The 22,685-nt window shown below is 38.8% G+C and overlaps 1 protein-coding gene across 3 annotated transcripts in view; it reads right to left on the minus strand.

Annotated features, from left to right (window-relative positions):
- Positions 1-22,685, minus strand: part of LOC128657322 (uncharacterized) — a 97,686-nt gene that overhangs the window by 48,061 nt on the left and 26,940 nt on the right. For all 3 annotated transcript variants that reach the window (XM_053711623.1, XM_053711624.1, XM_053711622.1), the window contains 3 exons: positions 21,287-21,392; positions 20,872-20,940; positions 10,129-10,233 (listed from right to left, as the gene is read on the minus strand). In XM_053711623.1, coding sequence (XP_053567598.1) covers positions 10,129-10,233; positions 20,872-20,940; positions 21,287-21,392 — 280 coding nt within the window. The remainder of the gene's footprint in view (positions 1-10,128; positions 10,234-20,871; positions 20,941-21,286; positions 21,393-22,685) is intronic.

Raw genomic sequence — 22,685 nt, forward strand, 5'->3', positions numbered from 1 at the left:
ATATGTCAGTGATGTTTTTATCACTAATATTGAGTATTTGTATGAATTTTTTCAATTCTGTTTTTGTGCCTTCCCATATGAAGAGCACATCATTGATATATCTAACCCATAAGGGTATTTGCTGTGTATATCAATCTATTTCCCCAGTAAATACATTAAAGGATTCCCAAAATTCAAGGAACAGATTTGCATATGTGGGCGCTGATGCTGTCCCATGCCTGTTCCTTGGACTTGGAGATAATATCTATCCTTAAACGTAAATACGTTGTGTGTTAATACAAATTTTAGGATTTGCAGAACAAAGGCATTATGTTGTTGGTTGTTATTGGTATTAGTGGATAAAAAAAAAAATAACTGATTGCTTTTAAACCATCATTATGGCGGATGCTGGTGTACAATGATTCAACATCCACAGGTAGTATATGTTACTTTAAGATCTCATAGTACTTGTAACACTTCCATTGTGTCACGAATATAAGAAGATAACATAGTTAGGTATTCTCATAGTCTCAAATCTATGAATTTACATTTGCATTTCCTGATACTATGGGACTTCCCGGTGGCTCAGATAAGTTTTATGTACTTTTGGTATGGAGTAAATTGTGGCCATTTTAGGATTGGTTTTGGTCAGATACATTTTCTCTGTTTTGGTAATAATACCTTCTTTCCAAGTTTTTAGTACCATTTTGTTATATTGTTCGGTATACGTTTCATGTGGATTGAACATTGTTTATAACATGTTGTATTATTCAGTTTTAGAGCTTCTGCTAAATATTTTTCTTTAGGCCATAGAACAATATTTCCGCCCTTGTCAGACGGTTTTATTACTACATCTGACCCCGTTTTGATTTCCTCAAGTGCTTTTATTTCTGGTTGGAAAATATTATTACTTTCCCTCTGATTGATGGTAGTTTTTCAATCTGGTTACATACAATTTTGCAAAATGTTTAAACTTCTGGGGAAATTGTTGGAGATGGTACAAAATTTGATTTTGGTTTTATACTTTCCTTTTCAATATCTCTCTGGGCATAAGAGAAGGAAAACTGGAAGAAGCACTTTTAAAGTCAGAATGTAGATGAATATATCTATTAGACTCCATACAACCTAAAAGGACTCAATGTCTAACAATTACTTTGTATACTTATAATCATAGTACATTACAACTAAATATATTTAATTTTGCACATTGACAGCAGCTACTACTTACTTAATGTTTGATTAAGGATTTCATCCCTTTCCTAGACACTTTTCACTTCTTCTCTTAATAATTATTTGTGTTAATTACTTAACACTTTATTACCCTAGTATGAATTATTTGTAAGCAACAATACACAAAATGTAATAATGCAATTCATTCGTGACACTCAATCACTACGTTTTTCATATACTTCACATCCACTTCCCTTTATTAAGATAATTTTTACTTATGTGACCTTTCTCTTTAACTATACGTGCACACAACCACTCTTCTCTTCAACAAACTTTTAAGTAACTAATTCATAGAAAGTGACTTTCACATAATATTTAGAAACATCTATACCTGCACCTTTTAAAATTTACACGCACCTAATGTGAACCTAATTAAACCACTTTCCTCTTCAAAACATTACTGGTATCTACTGCCCTAAAAATTTAGAATAACCCATTTGACTCTAAAGAAATACTAACATTAATAGACACCAAACCCCAATGACACTATTAAAATATGTCAGAAATGGTGTACACAGTGTTCTGCGTAATCTTGCTTCTGTCATTAAAACATCTGTCATTATTGTCATGCTACTGATGTATTTAATATTTTCATTATAATACCACCTGTAATAAATAGATCGAAAATCCTGCATATGGTCTTATTATCAAATAATATCTCTGTGGTATAATACCAAGTACACACAACAAGTGAAAGTATGTACAACAAGAAAATTTAGAACTTATTCTTCAGCAGCAAAATAAAGAACATATTATCGTAACCAACTTGCATAAGTTCGCAACATGTAAGAGTATAGCATAAGGTTTTGAATGAAAAATGCATCCTCATTGGATGCCTAAACATGATTGACATGCAATCCTACCAATCAGAAGCAAGATAATTCCTCATGATCATCGAATCCACACAAGGTGGGACTTATGAACCAGTAAATAGATTTACCAAACAGCCGGCGTGTAACCCCTCTGAGGAAGCGTGAGCGAAACACGTGTCAGGGGTCTGGCTTCAGAGAGTACATACTCTCGTCTTTTCTTTTTGACCACTTACTCCCTATGATAAATTGTTGATTGCAATAATTTTTGCCAATAGATTGTAAATGTGTGTTTTTATTCTGAGATCAGACGTTATGCTATGATAGTGAAACAAGTCAGTTAAATGTTAATCTAGCCCCCGCTATAGAAGGGGCTTAAGCAGACAGAATCTATTACACTGAACAGATGTGCTAAAGTTATCTGTGTAAGCAAGGACTTTATAATTACAGATAGAGTATTAGCTAGATAGCTTTAATCTCGTAATCTGACATCCCACATATTACCAGGTCCTCTTGTTACGTTATTTCTGAATTCATTAATAGCCAGCTACAAAAGATATTGTTTGTATCCGACTGCTTGATAGATACATGATTCTCAGAGGTATTATTCACATACCTATGCTATATAGTTAGAGAGTTTAAGTGTTTTTAAACATGTATGATTGAATAGTTAAACCAATAAAAATAAAGTATAAATGGATGGGAGGAGCTAGCCAGCTAATGAAGCAGCAGCACTTGTGGAGAGCTCTGTGTTATATACTCCATTAAACTGATAAAAAGTGCTTTTTGAGACCTAATAAAGCCTTAAAAGGATAAGGAGCAACATCCCCAAGCAGAGGATTATCAATACAAGGAGCCTTTTTTAAGATTGGGAAAAACTGAACTCAATCCGGTTTTGAGAACCAGAACAAAACCAGGAAACCCCCCGGCTTCGGTCTGCACCGGATCGAAAGGCCTCACAAAAAGTTCTTTAAAGATCACCAAACTACCTAAGGTCAGTGTAACAGATGTGGTCAAGCACTAGTAGGGCTAATTGACATCATAGCTAAGAGAAAGGGGCACTTTATAAAGCAGAGAAAGGGCCCTGGGCCTATCCACATTTTCAGCTGAAGCTGGGTGGGGGAGAGACATTCAAGACCCTGCATCATAACTCTTTAATAACTGGAGAGGTGTCCCAAGGTGGGCCTTCCTTCCATAACAGGAAGATCTGCTCAATTGAAAAAAAGAAAAAGCCCATTGTGATTTAGCCATTTTAAAGACACTTTTTCTCTTCTTTTTTTTTTTTTTTTTTCTTCATTACCACTTTTCTCTCCTTTTGCATTTTTTATGGAGTGGAAAAGGTGGGGTTGGCACATTATATATTGAGGGGGCCAGAGAGGTTTAGTGCAGCAAGAGCCATTAATAACAGCACAGCATCCTAATTGCAAGTGTGGAGAAAGACTTTTGAACTAGGTGCATTTCCATGCTGCAGCACAATAATATCTCAGCTACCATCCCCCACTCAGGCTTTCATTTAAAAGAGTATTTGCAACTTTGCTCCCCAACTTTATCAGGCAGACACATCTAGAGACTATAAGGAGAGACACTGAATTAATCAGTCCTGGAGAGTTGAGGCGGTCAGAAACTGCTTTGTTTGGCTACTACTGATTAACAGTTTTGGAGAAATATCTACAGCAGACACTAGCACTCTCTCCCCACCCCTTTCCTGCCAGTCCCAGTACTGGTGGGTCATATCCAAGATTCCCTCTCCGTGATGGTCCTGTGAGGACAGCTTCCCTGGGGAGTTGAGTGCTTTATTTTTGCAACTGCTCATATTTTGGACTAAAGTGAAGCATAATTACCATCCTACATGACGATCATCTAACAGATGGTCCACAGATAGGGTAATACAGTACTCACAGGGGCTATTTCCACTCGCTGATCTTTCATCCTCTAGCCTAAAGGCCTTTGGGCAACAAGGAATACAGGAGAGGTATATTTAGCCGGCCCTGACACACAATACCCTATTCAGACCCTCTCCATCAGTCCAGATAATTCGCCCACTATTGCAAGTTTTTGCAGAGGAAGACATGATGTGGGACTAAATGGTTAATGGATGAACCTTTCGGACATGACTGAGTAGATAATAATATAGGTGGATATCTAAAAAAGATTTCGGGCTGTGAGGCTGCTATATTGGCAACAAAGTGGTATTGTTCTATGCAACAGAAGCTACAAAACCACTAAGCAGGTTCTATACAGAATAAATTTCAGTTTTTCTGTTTGTTTCTCTCTTCTCTCTATTAATACATCATTCCTAACAGTGCCCTCAATATGAAAAGCCGTACACAGTCAGTCAAAGAGTGTTTATCAAAATCACAACAGAAAAAGAAACTAGCTATGTTAGATTCCTCTCAACAGATGGAACCAGTTGAAGATATAGCGGATTCCTCTCCGTCTCCGCCCAAGTCAAATACCTCAAACGAGGCCCTTTTAAAGCAAATAAAACAAATGTTTCATGAGGAAATGAGATCAGCCTTATCAGAACTAAAGCAAGATATCGCAGACATAGGTGAAAGAACTTCAGCTATAGAAGATAAAGTTGATGAAATAGTAGAAGAAATCCCGGAACTACAGGCCACAGTAAGCTCCCAACAAGCTCAAATACAGAAATTGGAAGATCATCTGGAGGATCTGGAAAACAGATCGCGCAGATCCAACATCCGCATACTCAATTTACCAGAAAAATATAACAATCTCTCTGATACTGTAACTCAGATCTTCCAACAGTTATTGCCGGATGCGGAGACATCATTTCTCCTTATGGACAGAGTACATCGGGCTCTAACCAAGCCTCCAACTCCGGGAGCTCACAGAGATGTTATAACAAAACTCCATTATTATCACATCAAAGATAGAATCCTGCAAGTTGTCCGAGGAGTTCAAGAAATCACCTATGAAGGCCACAAAATACAAATTTTTGCTGATTTATCACCTATTACTTTGAGGAAAAGGAGAGAATTCAAACCAATAGTAGCAGCCCTAGCCAATGCCCAAATCAAATATAGATGGGGATTTCCTTTTCGATTGTCCTTCACAGTAGACAAAAACATCTTTTTCCTGTGCCACAGTTGAGGAAGGACAGTTGATTTTGAACAAACTTCACATCGGTAGAGGAACGTCCCCTCCAGCACAATCGCCCAAACCTCAGCGAAAAGCTCTGACACGTACCTGGACACCAGTTCTCAAAAATGGGAAAACTCCAAGGAGAAATCATGATTCGGAAAGCCCAACCTGAGTCGAAGAGACAACTTATAAGTATTCTTTCATGTCCCCAAACGGGGGAGTCAGAGACTTCATTGGATTTTTCTTATGGGGGTTAACTCAAGAATCTTGTCACAATTGATGAGATCTGACTCAGAACTCCTGTGTGTCATTGTTTAAATAGTTAGTAAGGATTAGTCAGAAAGAGATCCACCTTTCATTCATTCATTCATTCACTCATGCATTTGGGTCATTCCAATGATTCAAATGTTGGACATTTCTGAGACATGTATCTAATGTGCTGATATTATATGTCCGAAGTTCATACTGTTTTTCATGTTCTTTATTATTTTTCATGATGTTTTGTTCTTTAACTTTACAGGATTCCTATTGCTAGTTATGACCAATACTGGTTCATTGTTGTTTGTTTTCTTGTTGTTTGAACTAATTGACAAATGTTTTTCCACCTCGACTACTTGTGCACTACAAGCAGGTAAACCTATGCCTTCATGTACATTGCAAAAAGTGGCTGATAGATCTGTATTTGCCGGGGGAGGGAGACCCAGCCGTACTGCAGTTGGTGAGTCTTTCAACATGTGTAATAAGAACATCTTTCACATGACTAAGAAATGTCTATAAATATAGTCTCTCACAATGTTAGAGGGTTACACTCAAATGTTAAGAGACGTAAGGCTCTAGACACATATAAATCCCTGAAGGCCCACATAATCTTATTACAGGAAACCCATTTTACAAAAGTGAAAACCCCGAAGTATTGGGATAGAGGTTTCCCCACCCAATTCCATGCCACATGCCAATCTAAAAAATGCGGAGTGTCCATCTTAATCCACTCAGACCTAAATTTCAAAGAGGATGAGGTAATAATAGATAAGTCAGGTAGATTTATTATTGTTAAGGGCAGAATACATGACTCACATGTAATTCTTGGCAACATATATGCTCCCAATGAGTCTCAAGCCCTTTTTATGTCTAAGATATGTAAATTGCTTACTACTTGGAAGAAATCAAGCCTAATCATAGGGGGAGATTTTAATTTGGTACTTAATTCAGAATTAGATAAATCATCGATCCCACACAAACCTTCTTCCCAAAACTCTAAAAAACTCATGTATGACTTTCTATTAGATCATAATTTGGTGGACAGCTGGAGATACATCAACCCGAAAACCAGAGATTACTCATTTTACTCTAGTGTACACAATGTGTATTCTAGAATTGATTATATTCTACTTAGCCAGATCATGACTCCTTTGATAATGGCTTCGGATATTTTGCCTGCAACATGGTCAGACCATAATATAGTGTTGACAAGAATATCTGGCTTGATTGACCCTTACAGGGGCAGAAGCTGGACAATAAACCCAACTTTATTTAGAGACAAAGTTTTCAGACAGAAATAGCACACTTTTTAGAGACAAACCATGACTCAGTGACTAATCCTATGCATATATGGGGGGCACTAAAGGCCTTTGCGAGAGGCATCTTGATAAAAGAATCCAATAAGCAGAATAGGGGTTATGTAGCACAGATTGAGCACTTAAAACAAGATATACAGAATCTGCAATCCCAACATCATTTAACTCATGATGACAGGACACTCAGATTGTTGAAAGACAGAAAATATTCACTAGATAAGTTGCTGACAAGCGAGGCAACCAGATCCTTGAAACTTGTGGATGCTCAATATTTTATACAAGCTAATAAACCGGACAAGATGTTGGCTTTTAAATTAAAAGAAATATCTAGGATAACTTCTGTCCCACAAATTCAAACATCGAATGGACAGGTTTCTAATCACCCGCAGATCATTGCGAATACTTTTGCCCAATATTATCAAAAACTATACACTATACCGACACAAGGTAACCCACTTGATTTAGCCTTAGATACCAATATTTTTTGCAGGCCTGTAAACTACCTAAAATTGAGGAGGGAGACTTAGATAAGTTGAATGCGCGAATAACTACTCAAGAAGTGAAACAAGCAATCCGTAGTCTAAAGATTGGAAAGGCACCTGGTCCTGATGGCTACTCGGGTATTTTTTATAAAACACTTATGCAAGATATTAGCCCCATCTTAGTTACAATATTTAACCATATGCTAGAAGGTGGAGAGATCCCTAAGGAACTTCTAGAGGCTCGTATATCAGTGTTGCCTAAACCTGGAAAATGCAAGCAACTTTGTAAAAATTACAGACCTATCTCGTTAATTAACTTAGACATTAAATTGTTTACCAAAATCCTGGCAGTCAGGCTAAATGATATTCTCCCAAAACTTGTCCATCAGGACCAGGTGGGATTTATTCGCAACAGGGAGGCTCCAGATAACATTCGGAAGGTAATAGATCTCATAGATTACTCATCCAAGCAGGCTGTGCCTTCTCTGTTTCTTTCCCTGGATGCAGGGAAGGCATTTGACCGTGTAAGATGGGGCTATTTGGACTTAGTATTAAAACATATGGGCTTTACGGGAAATTTTTGTGCGGCTATTTCTACAATATATTCTAACCCTTCTGCCTTTATTAAAATAGCTGGGTATAAGTCTTCATCTATAACAATTCTTAATGGAACCAGGCAGGGCTGCCCTTTATCACCACTACTATTTGCACTATGCATCGAACCATTAGCAGCCAGCATCAGGCAAAACGTAGATATTACAGGCATTAAAATACAAGACCAGGAACATAAGATCAGCCTGTTTGCAGATGATGTTATTCTGTCTGTCACTAAACCTATGATCTCTCTCCCCCTAATATACTCGACTATTGGCAAATTTGCCAATATCTCGGGTTACAAGATTAATAATGATAAGTGTGAGGCTATTAGTGTACATCTTCCAGAACACACTAAAAAACTTTTAATACTGAATTTTGACTTTACTTGGTCTGACAGGGGTATGAAATACCTGGGCATTAACATTCCAAGCAATCTGGATTATCTATATAAACTAAACTACATACCTTTGTTCACGCACATTAAAAATTTACTATCCAGATGGAACAAGCTTAATATCTCCCTATATGGCAGATTGACTTCGGTCAAGATGACAGTTCTGCCTAAAATTCTATATCTTTTTCGGTCATTACCTATAAATGTACCCACCTCAACACTACAGAAAATACAAAAAGACATAATAGCTTTTATATGGAAATACCAAAGATCTAGAGTAAACAAACAAACCCTTAGTAGACATAAGGTGGGAGGAGGGATGGGGCTGCCGGATTTAACATCCTATTATTACGCAGCTAGAATGGCGCAATCCACCCTGTGGCATAATCATTTAGATAAAATCCAATGGGTACAGATAGAATCAGACATGATGAAGACATACCCTATTTATAAACTCTTGTGGTCTAAAAAAAAAGATAGACCCACTAATTGGAGATCCTTTATCACCATAGCACATACATTGATAATGTGGGACACCTTGACAACCAAATACCCCTTGCTTCAGAGGGGATCGAAAGCAACCCCACTGGTAACGTTATCCACTAGTTATGACCAAGATACACAAGAGAAATGGGCAAACAAGGGACTATATCGAATTGCAGATGCTCTTGAGGGGACTAAGGTTATAACTTTCCATCAGTATGCTGAACTCAAAAGGTCGGGGGTTGCCAGTTGGTTTCACTACCTTCAGTTGAGAGCCAGGGTAGCTGAAGTTTTAGGTAACGATAAGATGTCTGCTAGTTCTTATGTAGAGAGGTTGTGCCTGGCCACCAGTAGGATTAGAGGAGCAATCTCCGACCTTTATATTCAATTCAATACACCTCCTAAGTTAAATAAATTACCATTCATGATAAAATGGGAGTCTGAATTAAATTTCACCAGGTCAGCAGAAAAGTGGTGTGACACTCTTAGGTCTGGTACTTCTTTTTCGATATGTGCCCATTTAAAAGAAAATTTCATAAAAGTGGCATTCCGATGGTACTTTCACCCCTCCAGAATACATAAGATTCAGGCTAACACAAATTGTTTACGAGGTTGCAATGAAAGAGGGACATACTCCCATATGTGGTGGCATTGCTGTCATGTAATTAATATATGGTCCCAAACGTCATCTCTTCTGAGTGAAATTTTGGAAAGACAAATTAATTTATCCCCTACTCAGGCACTGCTACATGAACCCCTACCAGGTCTGAATTCAAGAGTTAATAAATTAATAGCACTTATCTGTACGATAACTAAACTAAACATAGCTAGATACTGGAAGACATCTGTGCCATCATTTTTGTTAATCAAGAATAAGATTGATTTCTACTATCAGATGAGTAGTGCTTCTGCAGACATACTAGACAATAAGGAGCAATTTTTGAGGATATGGGAACCCTGGATAATGTACTCCGAAGCTAGAAATAGACAGCAAAGATTCAGAACACCTGACTAAAACCAAAAGAGTTATGAAGTGGGTGCCCCCCTGCCTCTCCTGCTCCTGCCCAGCTTGTCTGGGTGGGTCACATCCCATTACCCTTCCCCTCCCTTTGGGATGTATCCAGTCTCCCCCGGGGCTTTTGTATATGAGGTATGTGTAACCATGTTCAATGACTTAAAATTTAGCAGAGATGGAATTCTTTGTCAAATGTAAATTATACACTGTAAAACTCAATAAAAACTTTTGTTCATTAAAAAAAATAAAGTATAAATGGTTAAACAATCGCTCCTGTTTTATTCAGTGAGAATTTTTCCTATATAATTGTAGGGGTAAAGCACTCTTTTTTGTTAGACTTTTGGAACTCATTTTTCTACAACACACATGCACACTCACCTAGTAACCAGCACCTTTCACACAAACACACACACACACCTGTAACCGGCCTCTCTCAGACACAACACACGTGCACACTCACCTGAGCTGATACTGTCATTGGTTTCCTCATTCGGGGTTCCAAGATGACGTGTTACACACAGATCTTCTGTTATCTCAACTTTCACTATATCAGTGTATCCATTGTCTGTACAAATAAAGCAGATTCCGTTTTTATATCACATGAGCTAGTTTAAATAACTTTACCATAAAATAGTTTGTGTATTTACCAGGCAGACAATACACACATGATGAAACCAAAAAAAACGAATTTATGTTTACCTGATAAATTTCTTTCTCCTACGGTGTGTCCGGTCCACGACTTCATCCTTACTTGTGGGAATATTCTCTTCCCTAACAGGAAATGGCAAAGAGAGCACAGCAAAAGCTGCCCATATAGCTCCCCCTCTGGCTCCGCCCCCCAGTCATTCGACCGATGGTTAGGAGAAAAAGGAGAAACCATAGGGTGCCGTGGCGACTGTAGTGTACAGAAACAAAAAATTTTTAAACCTGACTAAAAGCCAGGGCGGGCCGTGGACCGGACACACCGTAGGAGAAAGAAATTTATCAGGTAAACATAAATTCTGTTTTCTCCTACATCGGTGTGTCCGGTCCACGGCTTCATCCTTACTTGTGGGAACCAATACCAAAGCTATAGGACACGGATGAAGGGAGGGAACAAGTCAGGTTACCTAAAACGGAAGGCACCACGGCTTGCAAAACCTTTCTCCCAAAAACAGCCTCCGAGAAGCATAAGTATCAAATTTGTAAAATTTGGCAAAAGTATGCAGAGAAGACCAAGTCGCTGCCTTACAGATCTGATCAACAGAAGCCTCGTTCTTGAAGGCCCATGTGGAAGCCACAGCTCTAGTAGAGTGAGCTGTAATTCGTTCAGGAGGCTGCCGTCCGGCAGTCTCATAAGCCAATCGGATGATGCTTTTCAGCCAAAAAGAAAGAGAGGTAGCAGTAGCTTTCTGCCCTCTCCTCTTACCAGAGTAAACGACAAACAAAGATGATGTTTGTCTGAAATCCTTTGTTGCTTCTAAATAGAATTTTAAAGCACGGACCACGTCTAGGTTGTGTAACAAACGTTCCTTCTTTGAAACTGGATTCGGACATAGAGAAGGAACAACTATTTCCTGGTTAATATTCCTGTTGGAAACTACTTTTGGAAGAAAACCAGGTTTGGTACGTAAAACAGCCTTATCTGCATGAAATACCAGATAGGGAGAAGTACACTGCAAAGCAGATAATTCAGAAACTCTTCTAGCAGAAGAAATAGCAACTTAAAACAGAACTTTCCAAGATAGTAACTTAATATCTATGGAATGCAAAGGTTCAAACGGAACCCCTTGAAGATCTGAAAGAACTAAGTTTAGACTCCATGGAGGAGTCATAGGTCTGTAAACAGGCTTGATTCTGACTAACGCCTGTACAAACACTTGAACATCTGGCACATCTGGAAGGAGTGATCCTCCGCCCATTTCTCCAAACCCTCTTGGAGAAAGGAAAGAATCCTAGGAATTTTGATTTTACTCCAAGAGAAACCCTTGGATTCGCACCAATGGATATATTTGTGCCATATCTTATGGTAAATTTTCCTAGTCACAGGCTTTCTGGCTTGAACCAGAGTATCTATAACTGAATCTGAAAACCCACGCTTAGATAGAATCAAGCGTTCAATTTCCAAGCAGTCAGTTGCAGAGAGACTAGATTTGGATGTTCGAATGGACCTTGTACTAGAAGATCCTGTCTCAAAAGGTAGCTTCCATGGTGGAGCCGATGACATATTCACCAGGTCTGCATACCAAGTCCTGCGTGGCCACGCAGGAGCTATTAGGATCACCGAGGCCTTCTGTTTGATCCTGGCTACCAGCCTGGGAAGGAGAGGGAACGGTGGAAACACATAAGCTAGATTGAACGACCAAGGCGCCACTAATGCATCCACTAGTGTCGCCCTGGGATCCCTGGATCTGGACCCGTATCGAGGAACTTTGAAGTTCTGACGAGACGCCATCAGATCCATATCCGGAGTGCCCCATAGTTGAGTTAACTGGGCAAAGATCTCCGGGTGGAGTTCCCACTCCCCCGGATGGAAAGTCTGACGACTCAAATAATCCGCCTCCCAGTTGTCTACTCCTGGGATGTGGATTGCAGATAGGTGGAAGGAGTGATCCTCCGCCCATTTGATGATCTTGGATACCTCTGTCATCGCCAAGGAACTCTTTGTTCCTCCCTGATGATTGATGTACGCTACAGTCATCATGTTGTCCGACTGAAATCTTATGAATCTGGCCTTCGCTAGGTGAGGCCAGGCCAGGAGCGCATTGAATATCGCTCTCAGTTCCAAAATGTTTATTGGGAGAAGGGACTCTTCCCGAGACCATAGACCCTGAGCTTTCAGGAAGTCCCAGACCGCGCCCCAGCCTAAGAGACTGGCGTCGGTCGTGACGATGACCCACTCTGGTCTGCGGAAACTCATTCCCTGAGACAGGTGATCCTGAGTCAACCACCAGCGGAGTGAGTCTCTGGTTACCTGGTCTACTTGAATCTGGGGAGATAAGTCTGCATAATCCCCATTCCACTGTTTGAGCATGCACAGTTGCAATGGTCTTAGATGAATTCGAGCAAAAGGAACCACGTCCATTGCTGCAACCATTAGTCCTATTACCTCCATGCACTGAGCTATGGAAGGCTGAGGAATAGAGTGAAGAACTTGACAAGCGTTTAGAAGCTTTAATTTTCTGACCTCTGTCAGAAAAATCTTCATTTCTACAGAATCTATTATTGTTCCCAGAAAGGGAACTCTTTTCTACGTTCACCTTCCACCCGTGAGACCTGAGAAAGGCAAATACAATGTCTGTATGAGCCCTTGATCTGGAAAGGGACGACGCTTGGATTAGGATGTCGTCTAAGTAAGGTGCCATCGCAATGCCCCTCGGTCTTAGAACCGCTAGTAGGGACCCTAGCACCTCTGTGAAAATTCTGGGAGCAGTGGCTAAACCGAACAGAAGAGCCACGAACTGGTAATGTTTGTCCAGAAAGGCGAACCTTAGGAACTAATGATGATCTTTGTGGATAGGAATATGTAGGTACGCATCCTTTAAGTCCACGGTAGTCATGTATTGACCCTCCTGGATTGTTGGTAAAATCGTTCGAATGGTTTCCATTTTGAATGATGGAACTCTGAGGAATTTGTTTAGAATTTTTAAATCCAGAATTGGCCTGAAAGTTCCCTCTTTTTTGGGAACTACAAACAGGTTTGAGTAAAACCCCAGACCTTGTTCCGCTGTTGGAACTGGGTGTATCACTCCCATCTTTAATAGGTCTCCTACGCAATGTAAGAATGCCTGTCTCTTTATCTGGTCTGAAGATAAGCGAGACATGTGGAACCTTCCCCTTGGAGGAAGTTCCTTGAACTCTAGAAGATACCCCTGAGAGACTATTTCTAGTGCCCAGGGATCCGGAACATCTCTTGCCCAAGCCTGAGCAAAGAGAGAAAGTCTGCCCCCTACTAGATCCGGTCCCGGATCGGGGGCTACCCCTTCATGCTGTCTTGGTAGCAGCAGCAGGCTTCTTGGCCTGTTTACCCTTGTTCCAGCCTTGCATTGGTTTCCATGCTGGTTTAGGCTGGGAAGCGTTACCCTCTTGTCTAGAGGCTGCAGAGTTAGGAGACGGTCCGTTCCTGAAATTGCGAAAGGAACGAAAATTAGATTTGTTCTTAGCCTTGAAAGGCCTATCCTGTGGGAGGGCATGGCCCTTTCCCCCAGTGATGTCTGAAATAATCTCCTTCAATTCTGGCCCAAAAAGGGTCTTACCTTTGAAAGGAATATTAAGTAGTTTTGTCTTGGACGACACATCCGCCGACCAAGATTTTAGCCAAAGCGCTCTGCGCGCCACTATTGCAAAACCTGAATTTTTCGCCGCTAATTTAGCCAATTGAAAAGCGGCATCTAAAATAAAGGAATTAGCCAACTTTAGTGCGTGAATTCTGTCCATGACTTCCTCATATGGAGTCTCCTTATGGAGCGAATTTTCTAGTTCCTCGAACCAAAAAGACGCCGCCGTGGTGACAGGAATAATGCACGAAATTAGTTGGAGAAGAAAACCTTGCTGAACAAATATCTTTTTAAGCAATCCTTCCAATTTTTTATCCATAGGATCTTTGAAAGCACAACTGTCCTCAATGGGAATAGTTGTGCGCTTGGCCAACGTAGAAACTGCCCCCTCAACCTTAGGGACTGTTTGCCATGCGTCCCTTCTGGGGTCGACAATGGGGAACATTTTCTTAAATATAGGAGGTGGGACAAAAGGTATACCTGGCTTCTCCCACTCCTTAGTCACTATGTCCGCCACCCTCTTGGGTATCGGAAAGGCATCAGCGTGCACAGGGACCTCTAAGAATTCGTCCATTTTGCACAATTTCTCTGGAATCACCAGAGTCACAATCATCAAGAGTAGTTAGCACCTCCTCAAGCAGGGCGCGGAGATGTTCTAACTTAAATTTAAATGCCACAATATCAGGTTCTGCCTGCTGAGAAACTTTTCCTGAATCAGAAATTTCTCCCTCAGACAGAACCTCCCTCACTGCCAATTCAGACTGGTGTGAGGGTATAACAGATAAATTATCGTCAGCGCCCACTTGCTCATCCTCTGTATTTAAAACTGAGCAATCACGCTTTCTGGGAAATGCTGGCAGTTTGGATAAAAGATTTGCTATAGAATTATCCATTACTGCAGTTAATTGCTGCATAGTAACAAGCATTGGCGCGCTAGATGTACTAGGTATCGCCTGCGCGGGCATAACTGGTGTTGACACAGAAGGAGAGGATGATGAGCTATCCCCACTACCTTCATTTGAAGAATTATCTTGGGCAACCTTATTAAATGTGACAGTACTGTCCTTACTTTGTTTGGAAACCATGGCACAATTTGAACATAAATTTAAAGGGGGAACCACCTTGGCCTCCATACACACAGAACATATGCTATCTGAAGGTATAGACATGTTAGACAGACTTTGGCAGGCTATTAATGCAATAAAACCGTTTTTAAACAAAACCGTTACTGTCTCTTTAAATAATAAAAAGAGCACACTTTATTTCTGGATGTTTGAAAAACTATGAAGGAAATATCCGATCTTTACAAAATTTGCACCCTAGTGTCTTAATGCTTTGAAAGTATTGCACAACAAATTTTAAGTCTCGAACCCCTTAAATGAGCAAACCGGAGCTAATTGTTCAATTTACCAGTTTAAACCCACTACAGTCCCTGCCACAGCCTTTGCTGCGGCTTTTACCTTCCTTGGGGGTTAATCACCACAGAAATAAGCCTTCTTGAAATCGTTTTTATGGCCACAGGAACCTCTCACATGAAGCTGCATGCACTGCTTCCAAAAGTAACTGCGCAACTGAGGCGCGAAAATGAGGCCTCCTCCCTCTGCATACCAGAGTGAAGGGGCCTTCCTGACTAGATTAGGTGTCTAAACAACAGCCAGGCGTAATAAAAACGTTCCCAAAAGTGTTTCAAAGTCACAAAACACACCAAAAGTCATAAAAATATTATATAAATCAATCGATTTAGCCCACAATAGTGTCAACCAGTATAGAGCCCATTTATAAGCCTTCCTTCTGTTGTGAATCTAAGAAAATGGCTTACCGATCCCATAAGGGAAAATGACAGTCTTCTTGCATTACTATGTCTTGTTAGAAAAGAGACTGGTCATACCTGGAGCAGAAAAGTCTGCAAACTGTTCCCCCCAACTGAAGTTCTCTGGTTTCAAAAGTCCTGCGTGGGAACAGCAATGGATTTTAGTTACTGTTGCTAAAATCATACTCCTCTTTTAACAGAACTCTTCATCACTTTCTGTTGTAGAGTAAATAGTACAAACCGGCACTATTTTAAAATAACAAACTCTTGATAGAAGAAATAAAACTACAACTAACACCACATACTCTTTACCATCCCCGTGGAGATGATACTTGTTCAGAGCGGCAAAGAGAATGACTGGGGGGCGGAGCCAGAGGGGGAGCTATATGGGCAGCTTTTGCTGTGCTCTCTTTGCCATTTCCTGTTAGGGAAGAGAATATTCCCACAAGTAAGGATGAAGCCGTGGACCGGACACACCGATGTAGGAGAAAGGAAAAACGGAAGCACCTGGTAGTAGCCGTTTCAAAGTATTTAATGAACAGGGTAACAAATTGTAGCATAAATTGTTACAAAGAATACACAGGGAATGAATCCCTTTTAAAATACAATGCCTTCAGGGAGAGAGGAACTCTGTAGGACAGGATTGAACTTGGGCTGTTCACTATCAGAAGATCTTTATTAGGTGGGTTCAGGCTGTTTGAAGCTTTGTGCTTTTTCCACTGCGGATTATGTTTTTAACCACCATTACTGACAACTACACATTTTCTGTTACATATGTAAACACCCACTTTTCTCTATTCCTCTATTTTTGATAGACAATACACACACTGTGGTACTTTTCATCTGTTAAACAGTCACATAGTTTTAGTATTACTGGCTGATAAAAGTCCATTAATTTCAACCTTTCACACACACTTCTGTTACTACTGTTAATAAAAAAGAAGGGGTGAAAAAATAAAAAAACATTCATTCTTGACTCCAAACTGTCAGTACTGTTATATCCCTGTATACCCCGATTTGATAAAAAGCAAACAGTTCGGTTTTTTTTTAAAAGAAAAAAAACCAAAAAAAAAACCATCTACTGAATTTACTAAAACAATAATAAAATGTGACAGAACCCAATACACAATATATATAGAAACCCAAATAAATATCAAAACTAATCAGATGTTAAAAAGATTGTTTAATGAGGTATAACCATAGTCTGCACATAACGGATCCATAGAGAAAAAAACAGATCCATAACGTGAAACTGTTTGTGAGAAGAATAGCTCAGTTTTACAAATCACAACCTCATTATCAGTTATTAGAGCTTCAACAGCTCTAGAAATTGCGCTCAATAGAACAATCTAAAAGTTTAACAGGATACAGTAGTCACGGATACTGGATACAAATTGCAATTTATTAAAAACAATAGTATAATAGGCTTAACAATGATCACTAAGTGTCTGAGTACTTCCAAGCAATTACACTATATCTTTCCACAGAGAGTTTAAGCCGGTGCCATACTTCAACTCCGCCCCTCTTCGTGATCAGCCGGTATTACTAAGTATACTCTGATGTAAGTTTCTATTTCCAAAAAAAGCTATATGGAAAAATCCATGTAACATTAAAACCGAAGTAAATACATCCTGTATCAGTAAATTGAGTTAGCTGGGAATCAGTTACATTATGCTTTACAAATTCAAACAGCCCCTATTCCTAGCATTGGGAAAATACAGCACTAGTATTCCAATATTCCCTATACCTGGCATGGGGACAATACAGCACTTTTATTCCAACATCCCCTATACCTGAAATCGCAACAATAAAGCACTAGTATTTCAACAGCCCCTATACCTGGCATGGTGACAATACAGCACTAGTATTTCAAAATCTTCTATACCTGACATAGGAAAATGCAGCACTAGTATTCCAACATCCCCTATACCCTGACATCTGGATAATAAAACACTAGTATTTTAAAAGCACAACAATGAGGAACTAGTTTTCCCAACATCCCCTATACCTGACAAGAAGACAATACAGCACTAGTATTCCATCAGCCTCTATACCTGGTATGGGGACAATACAGCACTAGTATTCCAACATCCCCTATACCTGGCATTGGTGTAATACAGCACTAGTATTCCAACAGTCCGAATAACCGACATGGGGACAATACAGCACTAGTATTCCAACAGTCCCAATACCAGACATGGGGACAATACAGCACTAGTATTCCAACAGTCCCAATACCTGACATGGGGCAATACCTCACTAGTATTCCAACAGTCCCAATACCTGACATGGGGACAATACAGCATTAGTTTTCCAACAGTCCCTATACCTGAAACAGGTACAATACAGCACTTTTGATTAGATATCATACACACTTGATAACCCAAAACAACATGATGTGATATCATGAAGACTCATCTGATATTTAAAAGGGACATGAAACACGCTTTTGATCTTGTATGATTTAAAAAGAGCATGCTATTTTATTTCAATTTACTTCTATTATCTAATCTTCTTCATTCTCTTTGTTGAAAAACATATCTAAATAGCATATTCAACATTTAAAAGGGACAGTAAAGTCAAAATGAAAAATTCATCTTTCACAAAGAGCATGCACTTTTAAACAACTTTCTAATTTACTTCTATTATCAAATTTGCTTTGTTCTTCTAAAAGTCTTTGTCGAAGACTAAACCTAGGTAGGCAGATAGGAGCTCTGAGACTGGCACTATTTATTTGCCCATGGGTCCATATGACACTTCTTATTGCTGTGTAAGCTCTGTGCATGTGCTTGACTGACAGATAAATGGGCACATAATGTGTATGTAACAATAAGATGCTTGATATGCCCTGAGACTGGCACCATGTGTGTTTGAGCTCCTGCACAGATCTCTCAGAGATAAAATAAAAGCTAAGCAGCCATTTAATATTGAGTACATTACAAACTTCCCTTTCAGTATATATGGAGGCTACAGAACTATAGGATAGTTTGTTCTATAATATCCCTTAATCTCCTGAACAAAGTCATGTAATATACCCTTTTATTTAAAAGGACATTAAACACGTTGAGATGGTAATTTAAAATAATAAATTGTATATATAATAAAAAGTCTGCAATATACTTTCATAAATAATTTTGTCACAGTTTCCTGCAATTCAATTCTGAAATTGTGAGCTTTTTAGTTTCTGTTAGAAATGGAAGTGCAGAACACTGTTACATTCCACACATCCATTGGCTGCACACTCTAGTGACCTATTTATAACCGTTTATAATTGGCCACAGCAGAGAAGGTAACCTAAGTTACAACATGGCAGCCCCTATTGTTTTATAGACACTAAAACTTTACACTTATTTTATCAATATTCAAACAACTAATGAAACAAAAAAAAATACATCTACATGTTATTCTCAGACTAATCTTTTGTTTGAATGCATCATTATATCTAGCATTTATTTAGTGTTTAATGTCCCTTTAATTCTCATTCACAGCTCACTGAGCCCCAAGTTATATTTTCTCCCTTTATACAGTGAGTACACAATTCTTTTGTTCTTAAAGGGACACTGAACCCAAATTGTCTCTTGTGATTCAGATAGAGCATGCAATTTTAAGCAACTTTGTAATTTACTCCTATTGTCATTTTTTCTTGGTTCTCTTGCTACCTTTATTTGAAAAAGAATGCATCTAAGCTATCCCTTTAATGTGGGTAAGGGGTCGATTTATTTAACCCTTTCGGCAGGCGAAAGCCTGCCTACGACTGCAGGTTCTCACAAGAGAACCTGCATGCCGTATTTAACAAGCAGTGGTCGTAAGACCGCTGCTTCCCTACCTTTTTGCCACCTCTTAGGTGTCAGATTTCAATCTCCCCGGTCTAGTCCGACCTGGGAGATTGAAAGCTCCTGCCCGCGCGTGGTTGGCTGTGCGCGGGCAGGATTGCACACGAGCACAAAATAGCACTTTTGTGCAATGCTGAATTCCGCCAGGGGAATTTAGCCTGCCAAAGGCAAGCTGCGGCGGACAGTGGCGCATTTGTGCGCCCCTGTCTGCCTCAGCTTGATAAAGCGCCCCCTTAAGTACTTCGTTATAAGATTCACTCAGATATCCTCAAAAAGCTGAAAACACCACAGTATGAACCCAACAAACTCACAGCTGCATGGTGAGTTACTCATATAGTATAGAGCTTCAGCAGCTCTAGATAACAGCACACTGAAGTGAATTAACCGCGTCAGAGCAGGGACTCTTCCTTATACAACGGTTTATTTCACAGACACAATAATAAAAACATTAAAACACTGCAAGCCCAGAACAGTCACTCAGGTTATGTATATGAAACCCAAAATGTTTCATTTATGATTCAGATAAAACTTACAAAATTAAAGGGACATTAAACACTTTGAGTTGGTAAAAATAAGATGATAAAACGTATATACAAAAAACTTGTGGTTTATTTTGTCTCTTTTTCCTGTAATTCTATTCTGAAATTGAGGTAACCTAAGTTACAACAACATGGCAGCTCCCATTGTTTCATAGATACCAAAACATTTCTCTTATTTTTCAAATATTTAAACGGCTAATAAAACTTGAAAAAAAACATCTACATGTTATTCTCAAAACTAATCTTTTCTTTGAATGCATCATTCTATCTGGCATTTAGTGTTTAATGCCCCTTTAAACATATTTTCAATTTACTATTATCTAATTTGCATTGTTCTTTTGATATCCTTTGCTTAAAAGCATACCTATGTAGGCTCAGAAGCTGGGAGCCAGCTTTGGATTGGTGGCTGTACTTACATGCCTCGTCATTGGCTTACCAATGTTGTCAGCTAGCTCCCAGTAGTGCATTACTTTTCATTAAATAAAGGTTACCAAGAGCATGAAACAAAACGTATAATGGAAGTACACTAGGAACTGGTTTAAGAATGTATATTCTATCTGAATTAGAAAAGAAACATTTTGGGCTTCATGTCCCTTTAAGAACAAAAGAATCATGTGTGGACTCATAAAATTAAGTATCATTTTTTATTTATGAGCACAGAACTATATTCACACATTGTTAATCTGAGTTTCATAATTATTAACAGGAATTAAATCATTTCACATTGTAAATAAATAACAGCAGCTTCTGCCATAGAGCCCTCACCTGTATCCACTCGCAGCACCTGTTCTGCAGCTCCTGTGTCTAGATTTACATCACTGTGACCTGTTGGTTCTAATAGAGAATAAAATTAGTTTATTTTTTTTTAATCATGAAACACTTTTTGCAGTATCGAAAAAATATATATATAAATTGCTGTAATATTCCTGACAAAATGTCTCTTACACCCCTTTAAAAAATGTTCTTGTATTTATATTAATACAGACACAAAGTGGCACACGGTATAAAGGCTATACCTTTTTATTAGAGATTGTATTTATATTAGATACAAAGCTTGTTTATAATCAGACAGCTCATTAGATCACAGATGACAGATTCACTGTAGATTTTCTCTCTGTCAGTCACGTCAGTAGTGTTTGTGCATTTCCTGAGTAAGATATTTATTACTACACAGGGTTACCTGAGCTCTCATTTCCTGGGATCTCCATAGCCGTTAGTGCTTGGCGAGTCTCCATCATGAAGTCCGTGTAATGCTCCTTGTGTCCCTCTATATAACCGGACTCCTCCTTAGAGAAATACACGACAATATAGGGTGGAACAAATCAATGTTTTAAAAACAAATTAAAAAAAATCAGATTTTTTTTTTTTTATTTAAATCATTTTTTAAAACTTAAAATGCTTTATGGAGGAAAAATCTATTTAAAGATAAGTTCTATTTAAGGATACGTTCTAATCCTAAACGTATTCATCCCGAAATATAAATTATCTCGATAAATAGAAGATTATTTGTAGTGGATTACATCTAAACAAGGACCTAAGGGTAAGAATGGAGGGGCAAGCATTAAAAAATAAAATATTTTATTGTTTTAGTTAAATAAAACCATTTCAATTGTTATTAAGGTAATAATGTTTCTCTTTACAATAAAGTACAGCTGAAAAGTTGATAAAATATGTACGATTAAGCTATTAAACCGAAGATAGCTCACCTCCTAATAATTTCAATGATCTACCTATGCATAGCTAATGATATATAACCAAATCAGTAATGGTCTGATATAACTGGAAAAATTAATCTGATAAGTTATTATTCTAAAAATGAAAAATATGATTTAAATTGTTATAAAAATAGGTCTTAATGGCTAGTGATTTAACTCACAATTTAAATCAAATCCACCCTGCGGCAACATCATCACACTTTATAGGCACCTGAAACACACACAACTTATTCAGCGCTGACACAGGGACTGGTTTTTTGTCAAAATGTTTACCGACAGAGCCAGGGTAATGGCATTGACAACATGCAGTGACACAGACCATAGGTAGGGAATACACAAAGGGCCAGATGTGTCAGTAAAGAGAGTCACTGTGCCCTGACACTGGTATAATGTTATTCACCAGTACTGCTAACCTCTATGATCAGTCAGTGATATGATATGGGGGGGGGGGGGGGTCCTGTAATTGGTGCATTTCTATAGACCTTTAAACTAATCTATATGACACAACTTATCTGAACTAAATTACATTGGTCTGTGCTTCAGGCAATCAGTATTGCTCGATTTGCTATTAGAAGTCAAAGGGTAAAATATGTAACAAAATACTTGTTTGCTGTTTGTAGCTAAATTATTGCATCACATGCAGTAATTACAGGTTCCCTAAACTGCCAGGCCCCCACAACAATAACCACCACTAAGATCCCCTAAATAATCTAACCCTGTTTTTCAGGTGATTATAGCTTTTTTTTTTAATAAACAAATTTCATGAAATAACATGTAATGTGGCCCTTAGTGTGAAAAGGTAGTATAGCCTATGTACAGGATGAGCGAGGGTATGTCAGGCTTCAATCAGCCTATTCTATTTTC

The sequence above is a fragment of the Bombina bombina genome, chromosome 4, assembly GCF_027579735.1.
Source record: "Bombina bombina isolate aBomBom1 chromosome 4, aBomBom1.pri, whole genome shotgun sequence".
Lineage (NCBI taxonomy): Eukaryota > Metazoa > Chordata > Amphibia > Anura > Bombinatoridae > Bombina > Bombina bombina.